This window comes from Capricornis sumatraensis, chromosome 5, assembly GCF_032405125.1.
Source record: "Capricornis sumatraensis isolate serow.1 chromosome 5, serow.2, whole genome shotgun sequence".
Classification (NCBI taxonomy): domain Eukaryota; kingdom Metazoa; phylum Chordata; class Mammalia; order Artiodactyla; family Bovidae; genus Capricornis; species Capricornis sumatraensis.
Window position 1 is genome coordinate 27,372,958 of NC_091073.1, and position 22,679 is coordinate 27,395,636.

The window sequence follows — 22,679 nt, forward strand, 5'->3', positions numbered from 1 at the left end:
GTGATTCACATACACTGTGGTGGTAATGTACCCATTTGTACAATTTTCCTCATTACATATACAATGATATATATTAAAATGACCATTGCACAGCTAGAATTTTCCAATTAATGTCACATTTATCTATTTACTCATTTAGACATATGTTTACAAACATGTGTGTGGAAAGAAATAACTATCATGTTCTCCATCTATCTACAGATCAATCCAGCCAGTGGGAAGAAGAGGAGGCGGAACAGGAGGAGGAAAGGAAGCTGTTTTGTCTAGTAACACAATTTGATGATTTAAGAATCATCAATATGACAAATTGTTTCTATAGAATGCACTTTATAGGGTTTTGTTATAGGTTTTCTGTTGTTTCAAAACATGACAGAAATGAATTATAAACAAGAACTGCAGTTATAGCTCAATGGAACACAGTGTGAAAAATAATGGTTTAGCTGAAGGCCTTTGCTTCTTTTAAAAGGCTTTGCTTCTTTACAAATACCTCTACATTCATGGGCAATCAGTCATTTATATACTAATGTGAAGGAATTTTTTAGATATCTTTCTGATGCTTGGATTTAATGCAGAAGAAGTAGAGACAAATATTTACTTAGCAACTGAAAGAAATGGGAAAGACTATTATGGCTAAGGGCACTGAACGTCAAATTTGATGATTTCACAATTTTGCTTAAAGACCATGCTGTCAATATATGATACACACATTTACATTTCCTAAAGAAGTAAAAGAAAGCAAACAACAACAAAAATAAAACAAAAAGACAAACACACAAAGAAAATGTCTGAATTAGATAAATGTACAAAAAAGTTTCAAAATTGCATCCAACTGTTCTAGAATATTTTACTAGAACAATAATGTAATCAAATTAATTACTTATAATTTTGATCAACTCAAATTAAATCAACCATAAAGTTTCCTAGTGAATTTATTGCGTGATGAGACTCTGATCTGATACTCTGAGTGTCTTCAAAGATTGCAAGCATATAAATTGTGCAGGAGTTACAGATCATGTAGGGCAAAGTATAAATGAGTATGTCATGCTCCAAACCTCACCTTGTACCTTATATCTATGACATTAAAAAAATTAAAACAAACTTGCAAACTTTTTTCTTAATTTAAGTCTTTCCACTAAAGAATAAAAATTATTCATTTCAAGAACCAAGTTAGATATACTTCCCCCCTCTCCCAACCACCAAAACTTCCTAAAGTTTATGGCAACAAGCTTATATTTTAATACAGCAAAAATTTAGTTTAAACTTTAAATCTTTTTACAGAGCAATATCAGAAAGTTGCTAGTTAATATTTAAAGAAGTGCATCTTAAAAAGAAGAAATTTAAATTATTAACCCATTTAATTTATTTAATTCTATCTTTCTAAGAGTGAAATTATTAATTTGAACCTAGGTTAAATAAGAAAACTTGTTGGACTAGAATTATATTCTCTGTATTTCATTCTACAGACAATACCTGTCCTTTTATGTAAATTTGAAAATACAGTTAGATTTGAAATACTGATTGACCTTTAATACTATTATTTTGGCATCAAGAAATTGAAAACAAGATCAAATGATAGGAACAATTACCATTTCAAAGAGGGATACATGCAGATATTTTAAGTAGTAAGTTTCTTTCATTTTTGATAATTAAGTATAACATTTAAGAATTGATAGAATAAATGTGAAATCAAAACTTAGAAACATTTTGAGATATTCTTAACTATTCTGTTGTGAAACATATCAAAATGAAAAAATCTTGATAAAATTAATAAAAGGAAAGACTGGTTAATATAGAAATCTTTTTAAAAATATTCAGCTGATAAGGTAATTTTAAGCATTAACCTGCTCCAGTATTCTTGCATGGAAAATTCCACAGACAGAGGAGCCTGGTGGGCTACAGTCCATGGAGTCATGAACAGCTGGACATGACTGAGTGACCGAGCAAGCATACTGATCTTGAAGTAAAACCTAACCCAAACTTACAAGCACAGTTGGTACAGAGAGGAGAAGAACAGTTTAGCCAAATCCATTATAAAGCATGTTTTTGTACTAATACAACTTTTGAAAACTCTGATCTCTGATGTTTTTCCTCCTCTTTGTACTCCCTGGTGGCTCAGATGGTAAAGCGTCTGCCTACAATGTGGAAGACCTGGGTTCAATCCCTGGGTCAGGAAGATCTCCTGGAGAAGGAAATGGCAATCCACTCCAGTATTCTTGCCTGGAAAATCCCATTGACGGAGGAGCCTGGTAGGCTACAGTTCACGGGGTTGCAAAGAGTTGGACACGACTGAGAGACTTCACTCATTTGTACTGAGAAAAATGTATCCTTAAGTCACAAACTCTGTAGGATCTCACTTCTTTCTTTCCCAAGATTATGGAAACTCGAAACCAATAGTTTCATAGTACAAAGCAAGAAGATAGGATGGGAAGAGAGACCTTTTTCTAGAGTTATAGGCACTGACAGTCTATACTTCTGGCTGATCTGTCTGTTCTTCACTCCAAATGTGTATTCTTCAGCATACCAAGGGGGATGAATGAGGTCATGTGTGCTAAGTCACTTTAGTTGTGTCTGACTCTTTGCAACCGCATGGAGTGTAGCCCACCAGGTTCCTCTACCCATGGATTTTCCAGGCAAGAATACTGGAGTCGGTTGCCATTCCTACTCCAGAGGATTTTCCTGACCCAGGGATCAATCCGTGACTCTTATGTCCCCTGCTTTGGTAGGCAGGTTCATTACCACTAGTGCCACCAGGATGCTAGATCCATAGTGAGTTTACAGACACTTATCCTGGTGGAGCACAGCCATGAATTTTACAAACTTTAACATCTCATTGGGTAAACATAGTCGGCAGCTGAGCATTGAGAATCAATTCAGATACACACCTGAAATATCTACATGCAAAGGACATGCCAAGTATTAACATATAGTGATAAAACAGAAAAAAATAAATGTAGAAATTATTACACACATATTGTATACACACACACACACACACACACACATATATATATATAAAACTTTTTTAACTCGGTGGACTATATTATTATATGTTCTCATTGTTTCCCTAGGGATAGAAGCAGAGATTTTTAGGTTTGGTCTTAGTATGTTTCTGGAACTAATTTTTAACTTAGAAGTTTTTTAGGAATCTTTTTAGAAATCTACATTATTATTGTCAACAACTCCTAGAAATAAATAGTTATACCTAATTCCCCTCATTTTAAAATTCATATAGCACAAATTGATTCATTTTTTCTATGTATCTCTCCCAAAACCATTTTTCTCCATGTTTTCATGCAGTTATATTAATTCTGAATATAAAGCTTCTTAGTTAATTTGGTACACACTTTCGTGCATTAAATTCCACAACTCTACAAGATTTGTCTTTTTAGGATCACCAATACATTTAATGGGCATAAAAACTGTCTGTTATTGGCAGGTTGTAATAAAGACTTTCAAGAGGATACTTAATTGGTTCATCTGTCAGTTTTTTTCCACCTTCATGGTCACCAAATTCTACATTACATTAGTCTCTACTGAAACTTGAATCAGATACCTGAAGACACCAAAACATGAAACTATTTCCCACCAGCATCAAGCTGATCAACTGCCGGGGGAGATAGCACGGGGAGTCCCGCCCGTGGCAAAGGTCATGAGGTTAAGGGGTCCGACAGGCAAAGGCAACTCCGGCCTTAAGGGAGCCTTGCTGGATTTTCTCGAGCATCTACCCCCAAAACCAGAGTCTGCCTGCCATACTGCATTATGCTTTTCGCTTACGCTTCTGACATTAACAGGGGCTGTCCCCCCACCACCTTTTTCTGGAAAAAGTTAACTTAGAGCTTTTAGATAATAAGTCTCCTGGGCATAATAAAACTGTTTCAATCCAAAAGCCCCTCTAATGGGTTTCTAGCCTGCCTACAGGACTCTTACAGCTGCACATGTGATTGTTTGCGGCCTTCCAACTGCGAGAGGCACAGGAAGCTCAAAACATCCTAGGAATGTAGGGGCTTCCAAGGAGTCAAAATCATTAGAATAGGACTAATTAAGGGTTTCATTTGTTGAGCCAATACTTGCTGTCAATTTTTCATATCTTTTATTTGTTGATATAGTTGGTATATAGAAAAAAAAAAAGTAGCAACATAGATCTTTGAGTTAAGTACCTTCTTTGTTATAACCCACTGCACCATTGTTCTATAGGGATGTAACTTTAGTGCTTTGAGGGTGATGCAGATTAAAGAAAAACACTTCAGGGGAAATGAGATTAACATTCATTAAGGAAGAGAGCCATAAAGTGTTAACTGGCCTCTTGGCCAGAGATAATGTAAATCACCTGAGACCTTTTGTATACAAAAAGATATTCAGAAAGGGTCAGGACTGCTGCCCCTGCCTGACTCTGTATCTTCCATTATGTAAAACTTAGGGTATATAAACACCTTTTAAAAATAAAGTTATGGGGTTTTTGCACAAGCTTGGCCTCCCTCATGTCGACACTCTCTCTTTCTCCCTATCCCTCCCTCTCCTTTTCAGGCTGATCCCTTGGAATGCGGAGGCTCTTCATGTCTACTTATTTGCCCGGGCTTCTTAGACCCACACGAGAGAGAGCCCAAGGTGGGGCACCCTCTGCTATTCAAGTGGGCACCTGTGGCCTAACGTAGACGGTGCAAGTTTCTTGTCTTAAGACTTTATAAGCTTTCTGTGTAAACCAAGGAATATCAGTCTCTTTTCTCCACTAATTTTCCTACTACACTATTCTTTCCTAATCTCTCTTTTCTAATTAAATAGTCCTTTCCTAGACACTGAATCTGTCCCCGCTTTGAATTCCCTGGATCCACCAGGGCTGGACCCCCGCAATCAACCACGCTCACACTTTATTTATTAAAAAAACAAATTTTTATTTACTTTATTTATCCCATAAGTTTGTAACCACTTCCCATTTTGTCTTTGCTACACACGGCTGGGCCAATATGTTTTCTTGGCCATCTGAATGCCATCTGTGGTTTTAGGTAGATTCTAGAAGGCTAAAAAATAGTATGGATACTACACATAAACTGGGACATGATCAATTATTAGAATACCACCAATTTGGTGTCTGTGTAAAATCTATCATCAAGAATTCACTGCCATGTCCCAATGTGAAGTCTATTTCCGTGGAACTGAAAATTAATCCATCACTATGGCACCCAATTTTGTTAGCTCTTTACCTTTCGTTTTCCAGACATTCCAAGTTTTACTAAATTTCTGGAAAAATAGAGGCAGATAATCAAAACTGACCATGGGATATTTAAACATGCCATTATATATGATGTTTATGACAACAGCTTCACGTAAGAAAGCTAAGAATAAAACCTTCAACACACCTCAGGAAAAGTGTTAATCTAGGCCATGTTTATAGCAACTCAAACATCTTAACCAAGATGATCACATTCTAGAATTTAATGTATAATAATCCTATATTATAATCTACTAAAAACTCACACACATTTTAACTTCCTGTGTAAAGAACTATATCCAGAAAAGGAGAATAAAGGAGAAAAAGTCCATGAAAATATAGCCAGTTTATACATGACTTTTAGAATCTATTATGATATAACAATTTCACTTGTATATCTAATATCATTAAAAATATAACCACATAAATATACACACTATAGGAAAATGGAAAACGCTTTCATTTTAGAGTAGCCTTCAAGAGCTGATTATTAAGCCACTTAACAATTAAATGTTAAAAAACTTACCTTGACTTGCAAACTTCAACTCTTTGGCATCTATGAGCGTGGTCCTTTTGTCAGACCCTTTTTTCTCTATTCGGCGATGGCTTCGTCTTTTCTTAGACTCTCCCCAAAGATTGGACCCTCCATGCATGCTTGGTATATTCAAAATAGCAATTCCTTCCAGAGAGATGTTTATTAAATCAATCTGTACTCCATCACACTGATCAGAAAGATGAAAAGAACAGAAACAATATGATTTCATCTTTTGCATTTTCTCATCATTTGGTAAGAATTTTTAAATCTATAATCTTATTCTTTCTAAATTAATCCTTTAAGAACACTTAAATGGTTACCCTAAAGGTCAATATAAAAGATAAAGCAGTCAATAACATTTACCAGGTATCATGAATAGTCTTTAAAAATGATCAAAGTAAGTCATTGATGTATCTTTGCTTACAGAACGAACACCTTTGGAAGGCACACTTTAGTGTCTGCATATATAATGAGCTGCAGATTTCCATTGTGTTACAAAGAGGTTGACTCTGTTAAGTTTGGTCACATTTCACACCAAAATTGTAATGACTGCTTCCTATTTAGAACACACTGCAAGATATTATTGGGGGAAAATGAAGAAACAGAATTCATAATTCAGGGTCTCATTTTTGGGGAGCAGCGAAAGAAGTGGCTTAAAGATTTCCAAAAAGAGAAGGTAATTCAAAGAGATATGAATTACACTCAAGTGGCCAAGGATATTTTCCTGGACTAGATTAAGTTCCAAGCACAGTGTCAAAGGCAGAGAGATGCACAGCTATTTAGATGAGTATGGAGGAGAAGAGAGGCTGAGCAAAGGAAATGCCAAGATCAGCAGCAGTAAAAGGAATTCCCACCCTGTCATTACTAGGAACTGCTGGAACAAAAGACTGAAAAATGAAATCAGTTAGTCCAGCCAGATTTTTTGTTTGCTGGGTAATAAGACATCCTTCACCCTTCTGACGGTGCAAAATAGGAAACATTCTACCAGATACTTATTCAGAATGGTCACTGTTTACTTTTTCAAATTTTCTATACATTTCCACTGATGGAAATGGGTGGAAAGTGACAAGGCCATACTGTATTTTTAAAGTCTTATTATTTATTCATTTGCTTTGGGTTTTCTAAAATGATCATTAGAGTAGTTTATAAATATATCCCAGATATTCCTCTGCCATTTTTAGTTAGAAGTTAATATGAGCAGATTAACTTGCTTTACCAGTAAGTAACCCTATGTTTTACAAGTAAATATTGTTTGGAATATGAACTTCACATATTAAAGTATAGCTTCAGTGGGATTGTTTATTTGCTGTGTTTTTATTACAGAAAAAAAATGTGGACATAATTTCATCATTTTCTTTCGAATAGTAACCATTGATTTTTGAACTTAGAAGAGACAATCTGCCACCAAAATTATAAAAACAAAAAAAAATTAATTGTAAAAGAAAAAAACTACAAACATCTCTTCTCCCACATTTTCCTAATCATACTGAATCTAACACTGTATCTAGTTCACTAAGATATAAAAACTGTGAAATAAAGCAACACATCTTGAGCCTACTTGGAGGAGCTAGAAACAAATTCTAGAGAAGGTGCCAAGTTTTCAGTCAATTTGTTTCAACAAGGGTGAAACCAAGATCTGGGTGATGCCTTTCTTTTCTGCCTCAGAAACAACTGATTTTTCCCCCTTCTTTTCATATATTAAATTAAGACAATTTCTTTTTACTAAAAAATTCTGCTCATGTGTATACTCACTTACTGCTATATATTCTAGATAAACAGATATTAATTTCATAATTAAAAGTAATCTTGTGTAAATACCCTGCAGGCCTCAATGAATCAAACACATACTGTGTGTCAGGCCTCCCACTGTCTTCAAGTGGAATGTACTGGCTGGATAATTAGATAGTACATATTTTTTAACCTTATTTGCATGCATATTATATCTTTTGCACACTGACAAGCAGCAGTAACAACAAAAGTCAGATTACCACAGGGAATTCCCACAAAGAAGTCTTCATTCCTTATAATTTGCAGCCTAAATTAAAATAATTTGATCTTTGACAAGGATGAAATGTCAAGCAGAAGGGGGTCCTCTACAAGCCACGGCCTGTGGCTTCTGAAATCTGCCTAATTTATGTCAGTCACTTCTTAATACATATTTAAGTATTACACGAAAAAGATGATAAATATGCAATCTGACACCTTTGGTATTTCCCTGCTGTTAATTTATAAAGGTCTGGCTTCCCCCAAACTGACTAAAATCATTTAAATAACAGAAGAATTGTGAAATAAGCTGGAGTTGGGGCCTGGCTTCCATTTTCACTCAATATTGAACACAGCAGGTAGTACACTAAGACAATTATTTGACTAGGCCTCTGAACCCCACTGTGACAAGTTACTTTCAGAATTAGTGAAGGAGTATTCCTTTGTTCATCTGCAGAAAAGGAGAGCATGTTGCAAATAGGTTTTTTTGTTTGCTTTTAATTGAACTCAGGGAATCACATGTGACAACTTAAAAACATCAGTGTATACTATTATTCATGTTTTCACTCTCTTGTCACATGTAGGTTTAAGGAAATAGTAAGCAGCTCTCTGAAAAGTCGAAAAAAATCCTTAAGAAATCCCAAAGAAGAAGGACCAATGAAGAACACTGAGGTTCCTATGAAAGGTGGACAATGTTCTTACATAAATGCCTATTTATTAATAATTTGTTTCTACTAGTTCTTGACTGCAGGCTATCTTCCTCTGTTGGCTTTAACACTGTGTTGATTAGTCTGGAAATTTCCAGAGCTGGTTCTGATGGAGACCAGGAGTTGTGGCATACCACTTGAGTGCATGGAAATAAAAGCTAAAGTGAAGGCTATGAAATATAAACGTTATAATACTGTGTCAGATAATATTTTCATCTGCTTGGAAGATTTATGATTTTTAAAAAGGTAGCTACAGAGGAAAAGAATTTAAAAGCCAACAGCCTCAGTGAGTCAATAAATCCTGAATATTTTTATTATGTTGAAGAAAGTTCATTAACATACAGTGCTCTGGGAGCCATTTGCAGAGTGCAAGGTTGTCAGGCCACTGTCCACTCATTTCAGTTTTGAAATGGAAGATCTTATTCTAGAGACAAATTTACCAAAAAGACAAGAAAATGGTTTACATTTTTCTTCAAATATATTTTAATCCTAGGTTATAAATATACCATGCGCCATACTACATAGAAGTATTAAAGAAAAATTTTTATATGTGATTTTAGTGTTTGAGATCCAGTTAACGAGCATTCAAAACATGTGAAGAACTTTGAAGAGCAATAAGTGTGCATAATAAATCTGATGAGATATGATTGATGATAAACTGTAAATATTTTTTCATAGTGAGTTTAATTCTATGCCTAGGTAAGATAAAATTATTCATAATTTTACTTAATAAAACATAAAACATTGCTTTGTTCATTGTTTAAAATGGCATGATGTAAAATGACTTAAATAAACCTGATTTTTAAAAGAGTTTCTGCAAAGTTATAGGTAATTCCTAGTATGAATTATGTTTTACAGAAAACTACAGCAGCAAACCTGCAAGTTAAAACAGACACGTACACAAAAGTGGCTCAACGGGACTTCTGATATTTGAAGGCTTTGTACTCTGTATTTCACCAGTGATTAAGCTCCGTGTTTTTTGAAATGCATTTTAAAAGTATTATCCACAAAACACACTGTAATATAGGGACTCAGAATGCCTTTTAGGTAATTTTAGTATTAGCCGGTAATCTGGTGATGGTGATAAAAGTGCTGATTACAGATAATAGCATAGTTTTTTTTACAGTGGAGTGGGAGACAGCAGGCAAAGGAGAGGAAGATGGAAGCATACCTGCATACCTGGAAAACAGGAACACTTAAAACTGGTGCCATGTATGCACATACACAGCTGCTGAACATGTTGAGCATAGCAATAGTTCTTTGGGTTCAAGAATCAAGCACTGCCACTGCTGCTGCTAAGTTGCTTCAGTCGTGTCCGACTCTGTGCGGCCCCATAGACGGCAGCCCACCAGGCTCCCCCGTCCCTGAGATTCTCCAGGCAAGAACACTGGAGTGGGTTGCCATTTCCTTCTCCAATGCATGAAAGTGAAAAGTGAAAGTGAAGTCGCTCAGTCGTGTCCAACTCTTTGCGATCCCATGGACTGCAGCCTACCAGGCTCCTCCGTCCATGGGATTTTCCAGGCAAGAGTACTGGAGTGGCAAGCACTAGCCATAAGTATTAGTAAAAAAAAAAACACTTTAATTTTGCATGTTTCTCTTTTTAGGAGATTCCCAGAAATTATAGTTGGGATATTAAATTTCTCACTAAAAGCTATTAAAAATAACTTCTGGTAAATATAGAAATTTCACCTTAACTTTTACTTGTCTCATTTCTTCCTTACCTGCCTCAGTAAGAAAATATAAAATATATTTAACTTAATGAAATGGTAACACTGTCTGACCCCTCCACCACATTTCTTATTTTTTCCTGAAATAAGGAGATATTTTTTTGTTTGTTTGTTTTGGACTTAATTAATTCAATTTTTGTTTCCTATGATCATCTTCGTTGAGATCCACATCTTACTGTTTCCCTTCATTTTTGCATCTAGAACTGCATTGCCAAAAAAATAAAAAAACAGAACACCTGTGTAACTTTAGAAGCGAGGGAAGATCTTTGGACTGTTCTTGTCACACATGTGTACACACACATACACACACATGTGCACGCATGTAGAAAGAGGGCAAGGAGATACTTTTGGAGGTGATGAGATGTCAATGGCTTTGATTGTGATAATTCCATGGCATTTCTTTTCTCCGAACTCATCAAGTTGTCTATGTTAAATATGTATAGTTTTACATACGTCAACTATGCCTCATAATTCAGTCCCCTATAATGAAAAGGATACCTTTTTTGGGTGTTAGTTCTAAAAGGTCTTGTAGGTCTTCATAAAACCATTCAACTTCAGCTTCTTCAGCGTTACTGGTTGGGGCATAGACTTGGATTACTGTGATATTGAATGGTTTGCCTTGGAAACGAACAGAGATCATTCTGCCATTTTTGAGATTGCATCCAACTACTGCATTTCAGCCTCTTTTGTTGACCATGATGGCTACTCCATTTCTTCTGAGGGATTCCTGCCCACAGTAGTAGATATAATGGCCATCTGAGTTAAATTTACCCATTCCAGTCCATTTTAGTTTGCTGATTCCTAGAATGTCGAAGTTCACTCTTGCCATCTCCTGTTTGACCACTTCCAATTTACCTTGATTCATGGACCTGACGTTCTAGGTTCCTATGCAAAATTGCTCTTTACAGCATCGGACCTTACTTCTATCACCAGTCACATCCATAGCTGGGTATTGTTTTTGCTTTGGCTCCATCCCTTCATTCTTTCTGGATTTATTTCTCCACTGACCTCCAGTAGCATATTGGGGACCTACTGACCTGGGGAGTACCTCTTTCAGTATCCCATCATTTTCCCTTTTCATACTGTTCATGGGGTTCTCAAGGCAAGAACACTGAAGTGGTTTGCCATTCCCTTCTCCAGTGGACCACATTCTGTCAGACCTCTCTACCATGACCTGCCCGTCTTGGGTTGCCCTGCAGGCATGGCTGAGGAAGTAGGAAGTCAAAAAATACCTGGAGTAACATGCAAATTTAGCCTTGGAATACAGAATGAAGCTGGGCAAAGACTAACAGCGTTTTGTCACTATAATGCACTGGTCATAGCAAACACCCACTTCCAACAACACAAGAGAAGACTCTACACATGGACATCACCAGATGGTCAACACCGAAATCAGACTGATTATATTCTCTGCAGCCAAAGATGGAGAAGCTCTATACAGTCAACAAAAACAAGACCAGGAGCTGACTGCGGCTCAGATCATGAACTCCTTATTACCAAATTCAGACTTAAATTGAAGAAAGCAGGGAAAACAGGAAGATCATTAAGGTATGACCTCAATCAAATCCCTTATGATTATACAGTGGAAGTGAGAAATAGATCTAAGGGCCTAGATCTGATAGATAGAGTGCCTGATGAACTATGGAATGAGGTTCGTGACATTGTACAGGAGACAGGGATCAAGACCATCCCCATGGGAAGAAATGCAAAAAAGCAAAATGGCTGTCTGGGGAAATCTTACAAATAATTGTGAAAAGAAGAGAAGCAAAAAGCCGAGGAGAAAAGGAAAGATATAAGCATCTGAATGCAGAGTTCCAAAGAATAGCAAGAAGAGATAAGAAAGCCTTCTTCAGTGATCAATGCAAAGAAATAAAGGAAAACAACAGAATGGGAAAGACTAGAGATCTCTTCAAGAAAATTGGAGATATCAAGAGAACATTTCATGCAAAGATGGGCTCGATAAAGGACAGAAATGGTATGGACCTAACAGAAGCAGAAGATATTAAGAGGAGATGGCAAGAATACACAGAAGAACTGTACAAAAAGGATCTTCACGACGAACATAATCATGATGGTGTGATCACTCATCTAGAGCCAGACATCTTGGAATGTGAAGTCAAGTGGGCCTTAGAAAGTATCACTACGAACAAAGCTAGTGGAGGTGATGGAATTCCAGTTGAGCTATTTCAAATCCTGAAAGATGATGCTGTGAAAGTACTACACTCAATATGCCAGCACATTTGGAAAACTGAGCAGTGGCCACAGGACTGGAAAAGGTCAGTTTTCATTCCAATCCCAAAGAAAGGCAATGCCAAAGAATGCTCAAACTACCACACAATTGCACTCATCTCACACGCTAGTAAAGTAATGCTCAAAATTCTCCAAGTGAGGCTTCAGCAATATGTGAACCATGAACTTCCAAATGTTCAAGCTGGATTTAGAAAAGGCAGAGGAACCAGAGATCAAATTGCCAACATAACATCCGCTGGATCATGGAAAAAGCAAGAGAGTTCCAGAAAAACATCTATTTCTACTTTATTGACAATGCCAAAGCCTTTGTGTGGATCACAGTAAACTGTGGAAAATTCTGAAAGAGATGGGAATACCAGACCACCTGACCTGCCTCTTGAGAAATCTGTATGCAGGCCAGGAAGCAACGGTTAGAACTAGACATGGAAAAACAGACTGGTTCCAAATAGAAAAAGGAGTAGGTCAAGGGTGTATATTGTCACCCTGCTTATTTAACTTGTATGCAGAGTACATCATGAGAAATGCTGGACTGGAAGAAACACAACCTGGAATCAAGATTGCCAGGAGAAATATCAGTAACCTCAGATATGCAGATGACACCACCCTTATGGCAGAAAGTGAAGAGGAACTAAAAAGCCTCTTGATGAAAGTGAAAGAGGAGACTGAAAAAGTTGGCTTAAAGCTCAACATTCAGAAAACGAAGATCATGGCATCCGGTCCCATCACTCCATGGGAAATAGATGGAGAAACAGTGGAAACAGTTTCAGACTTTATATTGGGGGGCTCCAAAATCACTGCAGATGGTGACTGCAGCCATGAAATTAAAAGACGCTTACTCCTTGGAAGAAAAGTTATGACCAACCTAGACAGCAGATTGAAAAGCAGAGACTTTAGTTTGCCGAATAAGGTCCGTCTAGTCAAGGCTATGGTTTTTCCAGTAGTCGTGTATGGATGTGAGAGTTGGACTGTGAAGAAGGCTGAGTACCGAAGAATTGATGCATTTGAACTGCGGTGTTGGTGAAGACTCTTGAGAGTCCCTTGGACTGCAAGGAGATCCAACCAGTCCATTCTGAAGGAGATCAACCCTGGGATTTCTTTGGAAGGAATGATGCTGAAGCTGAAACTCCAGTACTTTGGCCACCTCATGCAAAGAGTTGACTCATTGGAAAAGACTCTGATGCTGGGAGGGATTGGGGGCAGGAGGAGAAGGGGACGACAGAGGATGAGATGGCTGGATGGCATCACTGACTCGATGGACATGAATCTGTGTGAACTCTGGGAGTTGGTGATGGACAGGGAGGCCTGGCGTGCTGCGATTCATGGGGTCTCCAAGAGTTGGACACGACTGAGCGACTGAACTGAACTGAACTGAACTGAACTGATGCCTCATAAAGAATTTAAGAAAGAATATTCATCCAAAGTTTTATTTCTCCCATTCCAAGAGAGTCTTTTGGAGGGGGGAGGCTGGGCTCAGGTTCTCTAAGTACATGCTGCGATATCATCCAGGATGATTTTGATATATGGAGCATAGACAAAGCTGTGAAAATCTGCCTTACTGTCTTTAATAATTGTGCTTTCCAGATTACTGGTCAATCAGAATCTTGTCTTTCTAATTCTGCTAATTAGCTTTGTGTCCCTGACACACTTCTTGAAATTTGTTAATTCTTGAACTCATTTAGGTTTTATGGAAATATCTAAGTTTTACATCTTAATCATTAAAACAAAACTCAGGATTGGATGATGGAAGTTTTGGCCTTAAAATACCATCCTCCCAAGTCTCACAAAATACCAAAAGACTGAAATACTTTGGAGAATGGGGCATTTTATTCTCTCATGAACCTTGCCAGTACAAAGAGTAAATTAAAAATTCATGAACTTCATAAGCTTCAATCCCAGTTGACGACACGAGAGTGTTAGGTACATATCCATGCTCCAGTTTAATATAAATGTTGCTTTTAATATATTACCTTGTAAATTTAAACTATTAATTTAATTTTTAAATTTCTTTATATTTTGTTATGAAGTTAGAAGATAAGAAACTCTTCAAGTTAAAAATTTCACCTTTGTTAAATCTCTTTCACAGTATTTGAGCAAACTCCAAGAGACAGTGAGGGATAGGGAAGCCTGGCGTGCTGCAGTCCATTGGGTTGCAGAGTCAGACACGACTTAGTGACTAAACAACAAAAGTATGTGTGTGTGTGTGTGTGTGTGTGTGTATTCATTCTCCAATTGATCTGTTTCCTTAGATTTAAATATTTTGGCAGCAAGCAATACAATTCTTATTGTTTCTTTAAATTATGAAATAAAATGCTCATATGTGTCTCTGCACTAGAGAAACAATAGAATCTCTTTAAACAAAAGGATTTGGGGGAAGACTAAATCAGGTAACGGATGTGCATTGCTTAGCACCAAGCATGAGGTATATTTAATAACTGATAAATCTTAACTATTATTACTATCAACTATTATTGTTCAGTCGGTCATGTCCGACTCTGCAACCCCATGGACTGCAGCACACCCTATTACCTCTTGATACTAACATTATTCCAAATATTCACCTTCTTTGGGGAAAAAAAGAGCTTCCTAAATAAAAGATGTGAAATAAAGGGTCACACAGCAAATGGTTTGTTTTGAAGAAGCTGTCATCAAAAATATATATCTATTACTTGAGGTACTCTTGTACTGAAGTGCTTTTATTCTGTTATATATTTTCAAACCATAGTTGGTATAATTTTAGGCCAAACAGGAAGCAAGAGCAAGCAGAATCAAATTTCCAAATTGCTGTTTTTATTATATTTAATTAGGAAGTAACCTTGAGGGTACAAAGGCGTATATTCTGCTAATATGATAGACTGGATTCATTAAAAAGTGAGTAGAGAAGCAGATTTTACATCACCATCCATACACACAAACACACACACAAACCAAGTTTTAGAAGTAAGATACATGCATACAAATTATAACAGTATTTCAAGATATAGAACAATAGAATGAGGAGTGCACAGCGCTGGCTCTGACTTAATAAATGCTACCCTAGTGGTGGCTAGAATAAGGCAGTAAATGTAGAGCTGGGAAGCCAGACTTGGAGGACATGTAGAAACACGGCCCTAAAGAGTTCTTCTCAAGAAGTAAAGCTTGGTGGAACAAAATTACTGAATCTTACCACTTGTAATGTTAAAATCAATGTTTTCCATACTTATTTTCATTCCGTGTCTTTTGCTATATGATATAAACTTTTCCTTGAACATTTTTCACTTTGTGACAAACATAATACTGTATGATAGATTGATGTGTTTTCTTTTTGGAAATTAAGACTTTATTTTTTAGAGCAGTTTGAGGCTCATGGCAAAATTGAGGGGAAGGTATCGATATTTCCTGTATACTTCCTGTTCCTACAAGTGCATAGCCTCTCCCACTATCATCAACCTCTATCCGAGTGGTACATTTGTTACAACTGATGAATCTACCCCAACACTTCATAATCACCCAAAGTTTATAGTTTCCATTTGAGTTCACTCTTGGTATACAGTCTATGCCTTTGAAAAAATGTATAATGACATGTAGTCACCATCATTATATCATATAGAGTATTTTTATTGCCCTAAAAACTTCTGTGTTTTGCCTGTTCCTCCCCACCTCCTCCTTAATTGGCAATTACTGATCTTTTACTGTCTGCATAGTTTTATCTTTTCCAGAATATCATATGCATTATACAGCATATAGCTTTTTCACCATGACTTCTTTCACTTAGGAAGATGCATTGAAGTTTCCTTCATGTCTTTTCAGTTTGGTAGCTTTTCAGCACTGAATAATATTCTATTGTCTGGATATACCACAACTTATTTTTCCATTCATCTGCGAAAGGACCTCTTGTTTGCCTCCAAGTTGTGTCAATTCTTAAATAATTTTTTATTAACATCCATGGGCATGTTTTTGCGTGTACATATATTTTCAACTCCTCTGGGTAAGTGCTAAAGAGTAGGATTGCTGGATCATGTGGTAAGGGCATGTTTAGCTCTGTAAGAAACTTCCCAACTCTCTTCCAAAGTCACTGTACCACTTTGCATTCCCACTGGAAATGATTTGGACCCCCTATTGCTCCATATCCTCACCAGCTTTTTGTTTTAGCAATATCCTGATAGGTGTGTAGCAGTATCATTGTTGTTTTAATTTGCATTCTCCTTATGAAATATGACGTGGAGTGTCATTTCACCTGCTCATTTGTCATCTGTGTATCTCCTTGGGTGAGGTATCAGTTAAAGTCTTTGACCCAGTTTTCAATAGTGTTGTTTATTTTCTTACTGTTGAATTGTAGGGGTTCTCTGTACGTTTTGAATATACAAAGTTCTTTATCAAATATGTCTTTTGCAAATATTAGTCTGTGATTTGTTTTCTCATTCTCCTGACACTGTCTTTTAAACCCCAGAAGTTTTAATTTCAATGAAGTCTGGCTTATCAATTCTTTTTCCTTGTCTTTTGCCTTTGGTGTTGTATCTAAAAGGCATCATTATACTCAAGGCCATTTAGGTTTCCTCCTATGTTATCTTCTAGAAGCTTGAGAGTTTTGCATTTTACATCTAGCTCTGTGATCCATTTGCAGTGATTTTTATTAAAGATGAAGGCCTGTGAAGGTTTTTTTTTTTTTTTTGCCAGTGATTTCCAGTCATGCCAGCACTATTTGTTTAAAAACTTTCTCTTCACCATTCTATTGGCTTTCCTCATTTGTCACAGAACAGGTGATTATATTTATGGGAATATATTTCTGGGTTCTACAGTGTTTTCTTGTTTTGTCTGTTCTTTCACCAATATCACACTGTTTTGATTACTTTGTCAGTTTCAGTTCAGTCGCTCAGTCATGTCCGACTCTTTGCGACCCCATGAATCACAGCACGCAGGCCTCCCTGTTCATCACCATCTCCTGGAGTTCACTCAGACTCATCTCCATTGAGCCTGTGATGCCATTCAGCCATCTCATCCTCTGTTGTCCCTTTCTCCTATTGCCCCCAATCCCTCCCAGCATCAGAGTCTTTTCCAATGAGTCAACTCTTCTCATGAGGTGGCCAAAGTACTGGAGCTTCTGCTCTAGCATCATTCCTTCTAAAGAAATCCCAGGGTTGATCTTCAGAATGCACTGGTTGGATCTCCTTGCAGTCCAAGGGACTCTCAAGAGTCTTCTCCAACATCACAGTTCAAAAGCATCAATTCTTCGGCACTCAGCCTTCTTCACAGTCCAACTCTCACATCCATACATGACCACAGGAAAAACCATAGCCTTGACTAGACAGACCTTAGTCGGCAAAGTAATGTCCCTGCTTTTGAATATGCTATCTAGGTTGGTCATAACTTTTCTTCCAAGGAGTAAGCGTCTTTTAATTTCATGGCTGCAGTCACCATCTGCAGTGATTTTGGAGCCCCAAAAAATAAAGTCTGAAACTGTTTCTGCTATTTCCTCATCTATTTCCCATGGAGTGATGGGACCGGATGCCATGATCTTCGTTTTCTGAATGTTGAGCTTTAAGCTAACTTTTTTGCTCTCCTCTTTCACTTTCATCAAGAGGCTTTTTAGTTCCTCTGCACTTTCTGTCATAAGGGTGGTCTCATCTGCATATCTGAGGTGATTGATATTTCTCCCGGCAACCTTGATTCCAGCTTGTGTTTCTTCCAGTCCAGCATTTCTCATGATGTACTCTGCATACAAGTTAAATAAGCAGGGTGACAACTTACAGCCTTGACGTACACCTTTTCTTATTTGGAACCAGTCTGTTGTTCCATGTCTAGTTCTAACTATTGCTTCCTGACCTGCATACAGATTTCTCAAGAGGCAAGTCAGGTGGTCTGGTATTCCCATCTCTTTTAGAATTTTCCTTTGGCATAGTCAATAAAGCAGAAATAGATGTTTTTCTGGAACTCTCTTGCTTTTTCCATGATCCAGCGAAGGTGGGCAATTTGATCTCTGGTTCCTCTGCCTTTTCTAAAACCAGCTTGAAGTTCACAGTTCATGTATTGCTGAAGCCTGGCTTGGAGAATTTTGAGCATTACATTACTAGCATGTGAGAAGAGTGCAATTGTGCGGTAGTTTGAGCATTCTTTGGCATTGCCTTTCTTTGGGATTGGAATGAAAATTGACCTTTTCCAGTCCTGTGGCCACTGCTGAGTTTTCCAAATTTGTTGACATATTGAGTGCAGCACTTTCACAGCATCATCTTTCAGGATTTGAGATAGCTCAGCTGGAATTCCATCACCTCCACTAGCTTTGTTCGTAGTGATGCTTTCTAAGGCCCACTTGACTTCATATTCCAGGATGTCTGGCTCTAGGTGAGTGATCACATCATCATGATCAGCTGGGTCATGAAGATCTTTTTTGTACAGTTCTTCCGTGTATTCTTGCCACCTCTTCTTAATATCTTCTGCTTCTGTTAGGTCCATACCATTTCTGTCCTTTATCAAGCCCATCTTTGCATGAAATGTTCCCTTGGTATCTCTAATTTTCTTGAAGAGATCTCTAGTCTTTCCCATTCTGTTCTTTTCCTCTATTTCTTTGCACTGATCACTGAAGAAGGCTTTCTTATCTCTTCTTGCTATTCTTTGGAACTCTGCATTCAGATACTTATATCTTTCCTTTTCTCCTTGGCTTTTTGCCTCTCTCCTTTTCACAGCTATTTGTAAGCCTTCCCCAGACAGCCATTTTGCTTTTTGGCATTTCTTTTCCATGGGGATGGTCTTGATCCCTGTCTCCTGTACAATGTCATGAACCTCATTCCATAGTTCATCAGGCACTCTATCTATCAGATCTAGGCCCTTAAATCTATTTCTCACTTCCACTGTATACTCATAAGGGATTTGATTGAGGTCATACTTGAATGGTCTACCTGCTTTCCCTACTTTCTTCAATTTATGTCTCAATTTGGTAATAAGAAGTTCATGATCTGAGCCACAGTCAGCTCCTGGTCTTGTTTTTGTTGACTGTATAGAGCTTCTCCATCTTTGGCTGCAGAGAATATAATCAATCTGATTTCGGTGTTGACCGTCCAGTGATGTCCATGTGTAGAGTCGTCTCTTGTGTTGTTGGAAGAGGGTGTTTGCTATGACCAGTGCATTTTCTTGGCAAAACTCTATTAGTGTTTGCCCTGTTCATTCCGCACTCCAAGGCCAAATTTGCCTGTTACTCCAGGTGTTTCTTGACTTCCTACTTTTGCATTCCAGTCCCCTATAATGAAAAGGACATCTTTTTTGGGTGTTAGTTCTAAAAGGTCTTGTAGGTCTTCATAAAACCATTCATCTTCAGCTTCTTCAGCATTACTGGTTGGGGCACAGACTTCGATAACTGTGATATTGAATGGTTTGCCTTGGAGATGAACAGAGATCATTCTGTCGTTTTATAGATTGCATTCAAGTACTGCATTTTGGACTCTCTTGTTGACCATGATGGCTACTCCATTTCTTCTGAGGGATTCCTACCCGCAGTAGTAGATGTAATGTTCATCTGAGCTGCGCAGGCGCAGGAAGGCCTAGAGCAGCTATCCCACGTTGAAAGTCAGGAACGGTGGCAGTAAGGAGATACCCCTCGTCCAAGGTAAAGAGCAGGCTGTGCTTTGCTGGAGCAGCCGTGAAGAGATACCTCACGCCCAAGGTAAGAGAAACCCAAGTAAGATGGTAGGTGTTGCAAGAGGGCATCAGAGGGCAGACACACTGAAATCATACTCACAGAAATCTAGTCAATCTAATCACACTAGGACCACAGCCTTGTCTAACTCAGTGAAACCAAGCCATGCCTGTGGGGCAACCCAAGACGGGTGGGTCATGGTGGAGAGGTCTGACAGAACGTGGTCCACTGGAGAAGGGAATGGTAAGCCACTTCAGTATTCTTGCCTTGAGAACCCCATGAACAGCATGAAAAGGCAAAATGATAGGATATCAAAAGAGGAACTCCCCAGGTCATTAGGTGCCCAATATGCTACTGGAGATCAGTGGAGAAGTAACTCCAGAAAGAATGAAGGGATGGAGCCAAAGCAAAAACAATACCCAGTTGTGGATGTGACTGGTGATAGAAGCAAGATCCAATGCTGTAAAGAGCAATATTGCACAGGAACCTGGAATGTCAGGTCCATGAATCAAGGAAAATTGGAAGTGGTCAAACAAGAGATGGCAAGGGTGAACGTCGACATTCTAGGAATCAGTGAACTAAAATGGACTGGAATGGGTGAATTTAACTCAGATGATTATTTTGTAGTAGGTCTTAAAGACAGATAGTGTCAGTGCTCCAAATTTGTTCTCCTTCAATATTGTTTTGGCTATTCGGGTCTTTTGACTCTCTGGATGAATTTTAGAATCAGTTTGCTGATATTCACAGAATAATTTGCTGGAATTTGGGGATTGCATTAAGTCTTTAGCTCAAGTTGAGAAGAACTAATATCACTACCACCGTGAGTTTACCTAACCATGAGCATGAAGTATCTCTCTCAGATAATTTTTTTTCAATTTATGTTCAGTTTATGTTCAATCTATGTTCATTGGTAGGTGAAGGTACAGAGAAGTGCAAGAGGTTTCACAGTATTTACCCTATATTCAACCAAAGCCACACTTCAGTTTTTTCTTTTTCATTTTTGCCTTTTGCTACAGATTTTCTTTAAGCAACAGTTTTTGAGGGCAGAAATATTTAAAATCTACTATATAATAAGTTTTTAAATAATGAGTTTTAATAAATGAGGTTTTTATAAATATATATATGTACATATAGCTATATAAGTGTATGTATATATATATATATAACATATACACACATATATCATCACAAATAGCAGTCACAGAAAGTCCATATTGAGCCCAAATCCTTCACCTTTTGTGAAAATAATCCTTTTCAGGATTATGAGCTGTTTCAGTCATGAAGCGCCTTTCCCGTATCATGACAATCAATTTTATCTGTAATACTTTATTTATCAATCATGATGAGGAAAAAGCCTGAAGAGATATAGTCTGAATTAGTACCACTTTTGCTGTTATTAACAGTAAATTAGAAGGCTGGGATAATGAAGAACCTAGCCAGATGATCATATTTCTCTGTGGTCCCTAACTACTTTTGTCTACCAAACTTATTACCTGAAAAGTTGCCACTAAAGATTTAGGTCTCAGCTGACAAGTTGTTTCTTTTTAAAATGAAAAGTGTTAAAGCCAGTATTTCTCAATTCACATAAGCTAGTCATTAAGCATCCTTGTTTCACGATCCTGTTCATTTGTCTTTACTACTTATCAAAATTTAACTTTTCCTTTTTCTTTAACCCCTAAAAATGTCTAAATAAAACTAAGCCATTTTTTATTATAACTTGTCTCCAAAATTTTTAGTCCTACAATGTATCTAATTTTGATAGACATATTTGCTCCAAACCTTTTTAAAGTCTATCTTTTCTTGCCATCTTTGCTCTCTTTCTTGACTTTTTCACTTTCTACAAATGTAATGGGGAAATGGCAACCTCAGCAACCGAGAAAACCTAGCTAATGAATGGGCATAGGAAATGGAAAAGTATATTTTTTAACCTTTATTCATGAAAGCAAGTACAATTTTAGTGAACTGTATTTTTAAAGGTTATATGATATTGAGACCTAAAAATAATATGTTTTTTTTTCATGTATTCTGCAACTTTTTTTCTTTCCCTTCAAGTACTTTCTTTTATCTTACAGCTTTCTGTCCATACTATATCCAGCGATGTCTACAGTTGTTTCCACTTCTCAGTTCTTTTATGCTGTATTAAACAATGCATACTCACACTTAACTTTTCATTAGTATTTCAGATAGTGCTAGATTTTCAATGAGTGACAGAAAAGACATTTTAGAATACTGGGTAAAGCTATGAGGATTGCTAAAATTCTAACTTCTTCCATGGGCTATCACAACAAATTAATAAACTCAAGCCATTTCATAGAATTATAAAGAGAATTCATTTTCTTACTTCTATTTCTACAGATTCATGTAGCTTCTTGCAGGTGGCTGAGAAAGTTTCAGATGTGCCAAACTCAAAATACCAAAATTTGTTCTTCATTCTGAAAAAGGAAAGGAAGAAGCAGCTTAGGCAATTATTAATAACAGAAGGGATTTTTAAAAATGGGGTAGACCTGTCTTGTATTATGAGTGATAGAAAAGGTGTGAGGACATGTACCATCTGTTATGTAAAAAATGCTCACATAATTTTCAAAGTTTAAGTGCTATTGTCAAATTATGTGATTGTCCTGGAGGGGATTATAGGGATGTGTTGATCTGACAGATTCAAGTATATCTT

The 22,679-nt window shown here is 37.2% G+C and overlaps 1 protein-coding gene across 6 annotated transcripts in view; it reads right to left on the reverse strand.

Moving 5' to 3' along the window:
- DGKB (diacylglycerol kinase beta) overlaps window positions 1–22,679 on the reverse strand; it is a 799,100-nt gene that overhangs the window by 201,924 nt on the left and 574,497 nt on the right. For all 6 annotated transcript variants that reach the window (XM_068972349.1, XM_068972347.1, XM_068972346.1 and 3 more), the window contains 2 exons: window positions 22,353–22,443; window positions 5,733–5,928 (listed from right to left, as the gene is read on the reverse strand). In XM_068972349.1, the coding sequence (XP_068828450.1) occupies window positions 5,733–5,928; window positions 22,353–22,443 (287 nt within the window). The remainder of the gene's footprint in view (window positions 1–5,732; window positions 5,929–22,352; window positions 22,444–22,679) is intronic.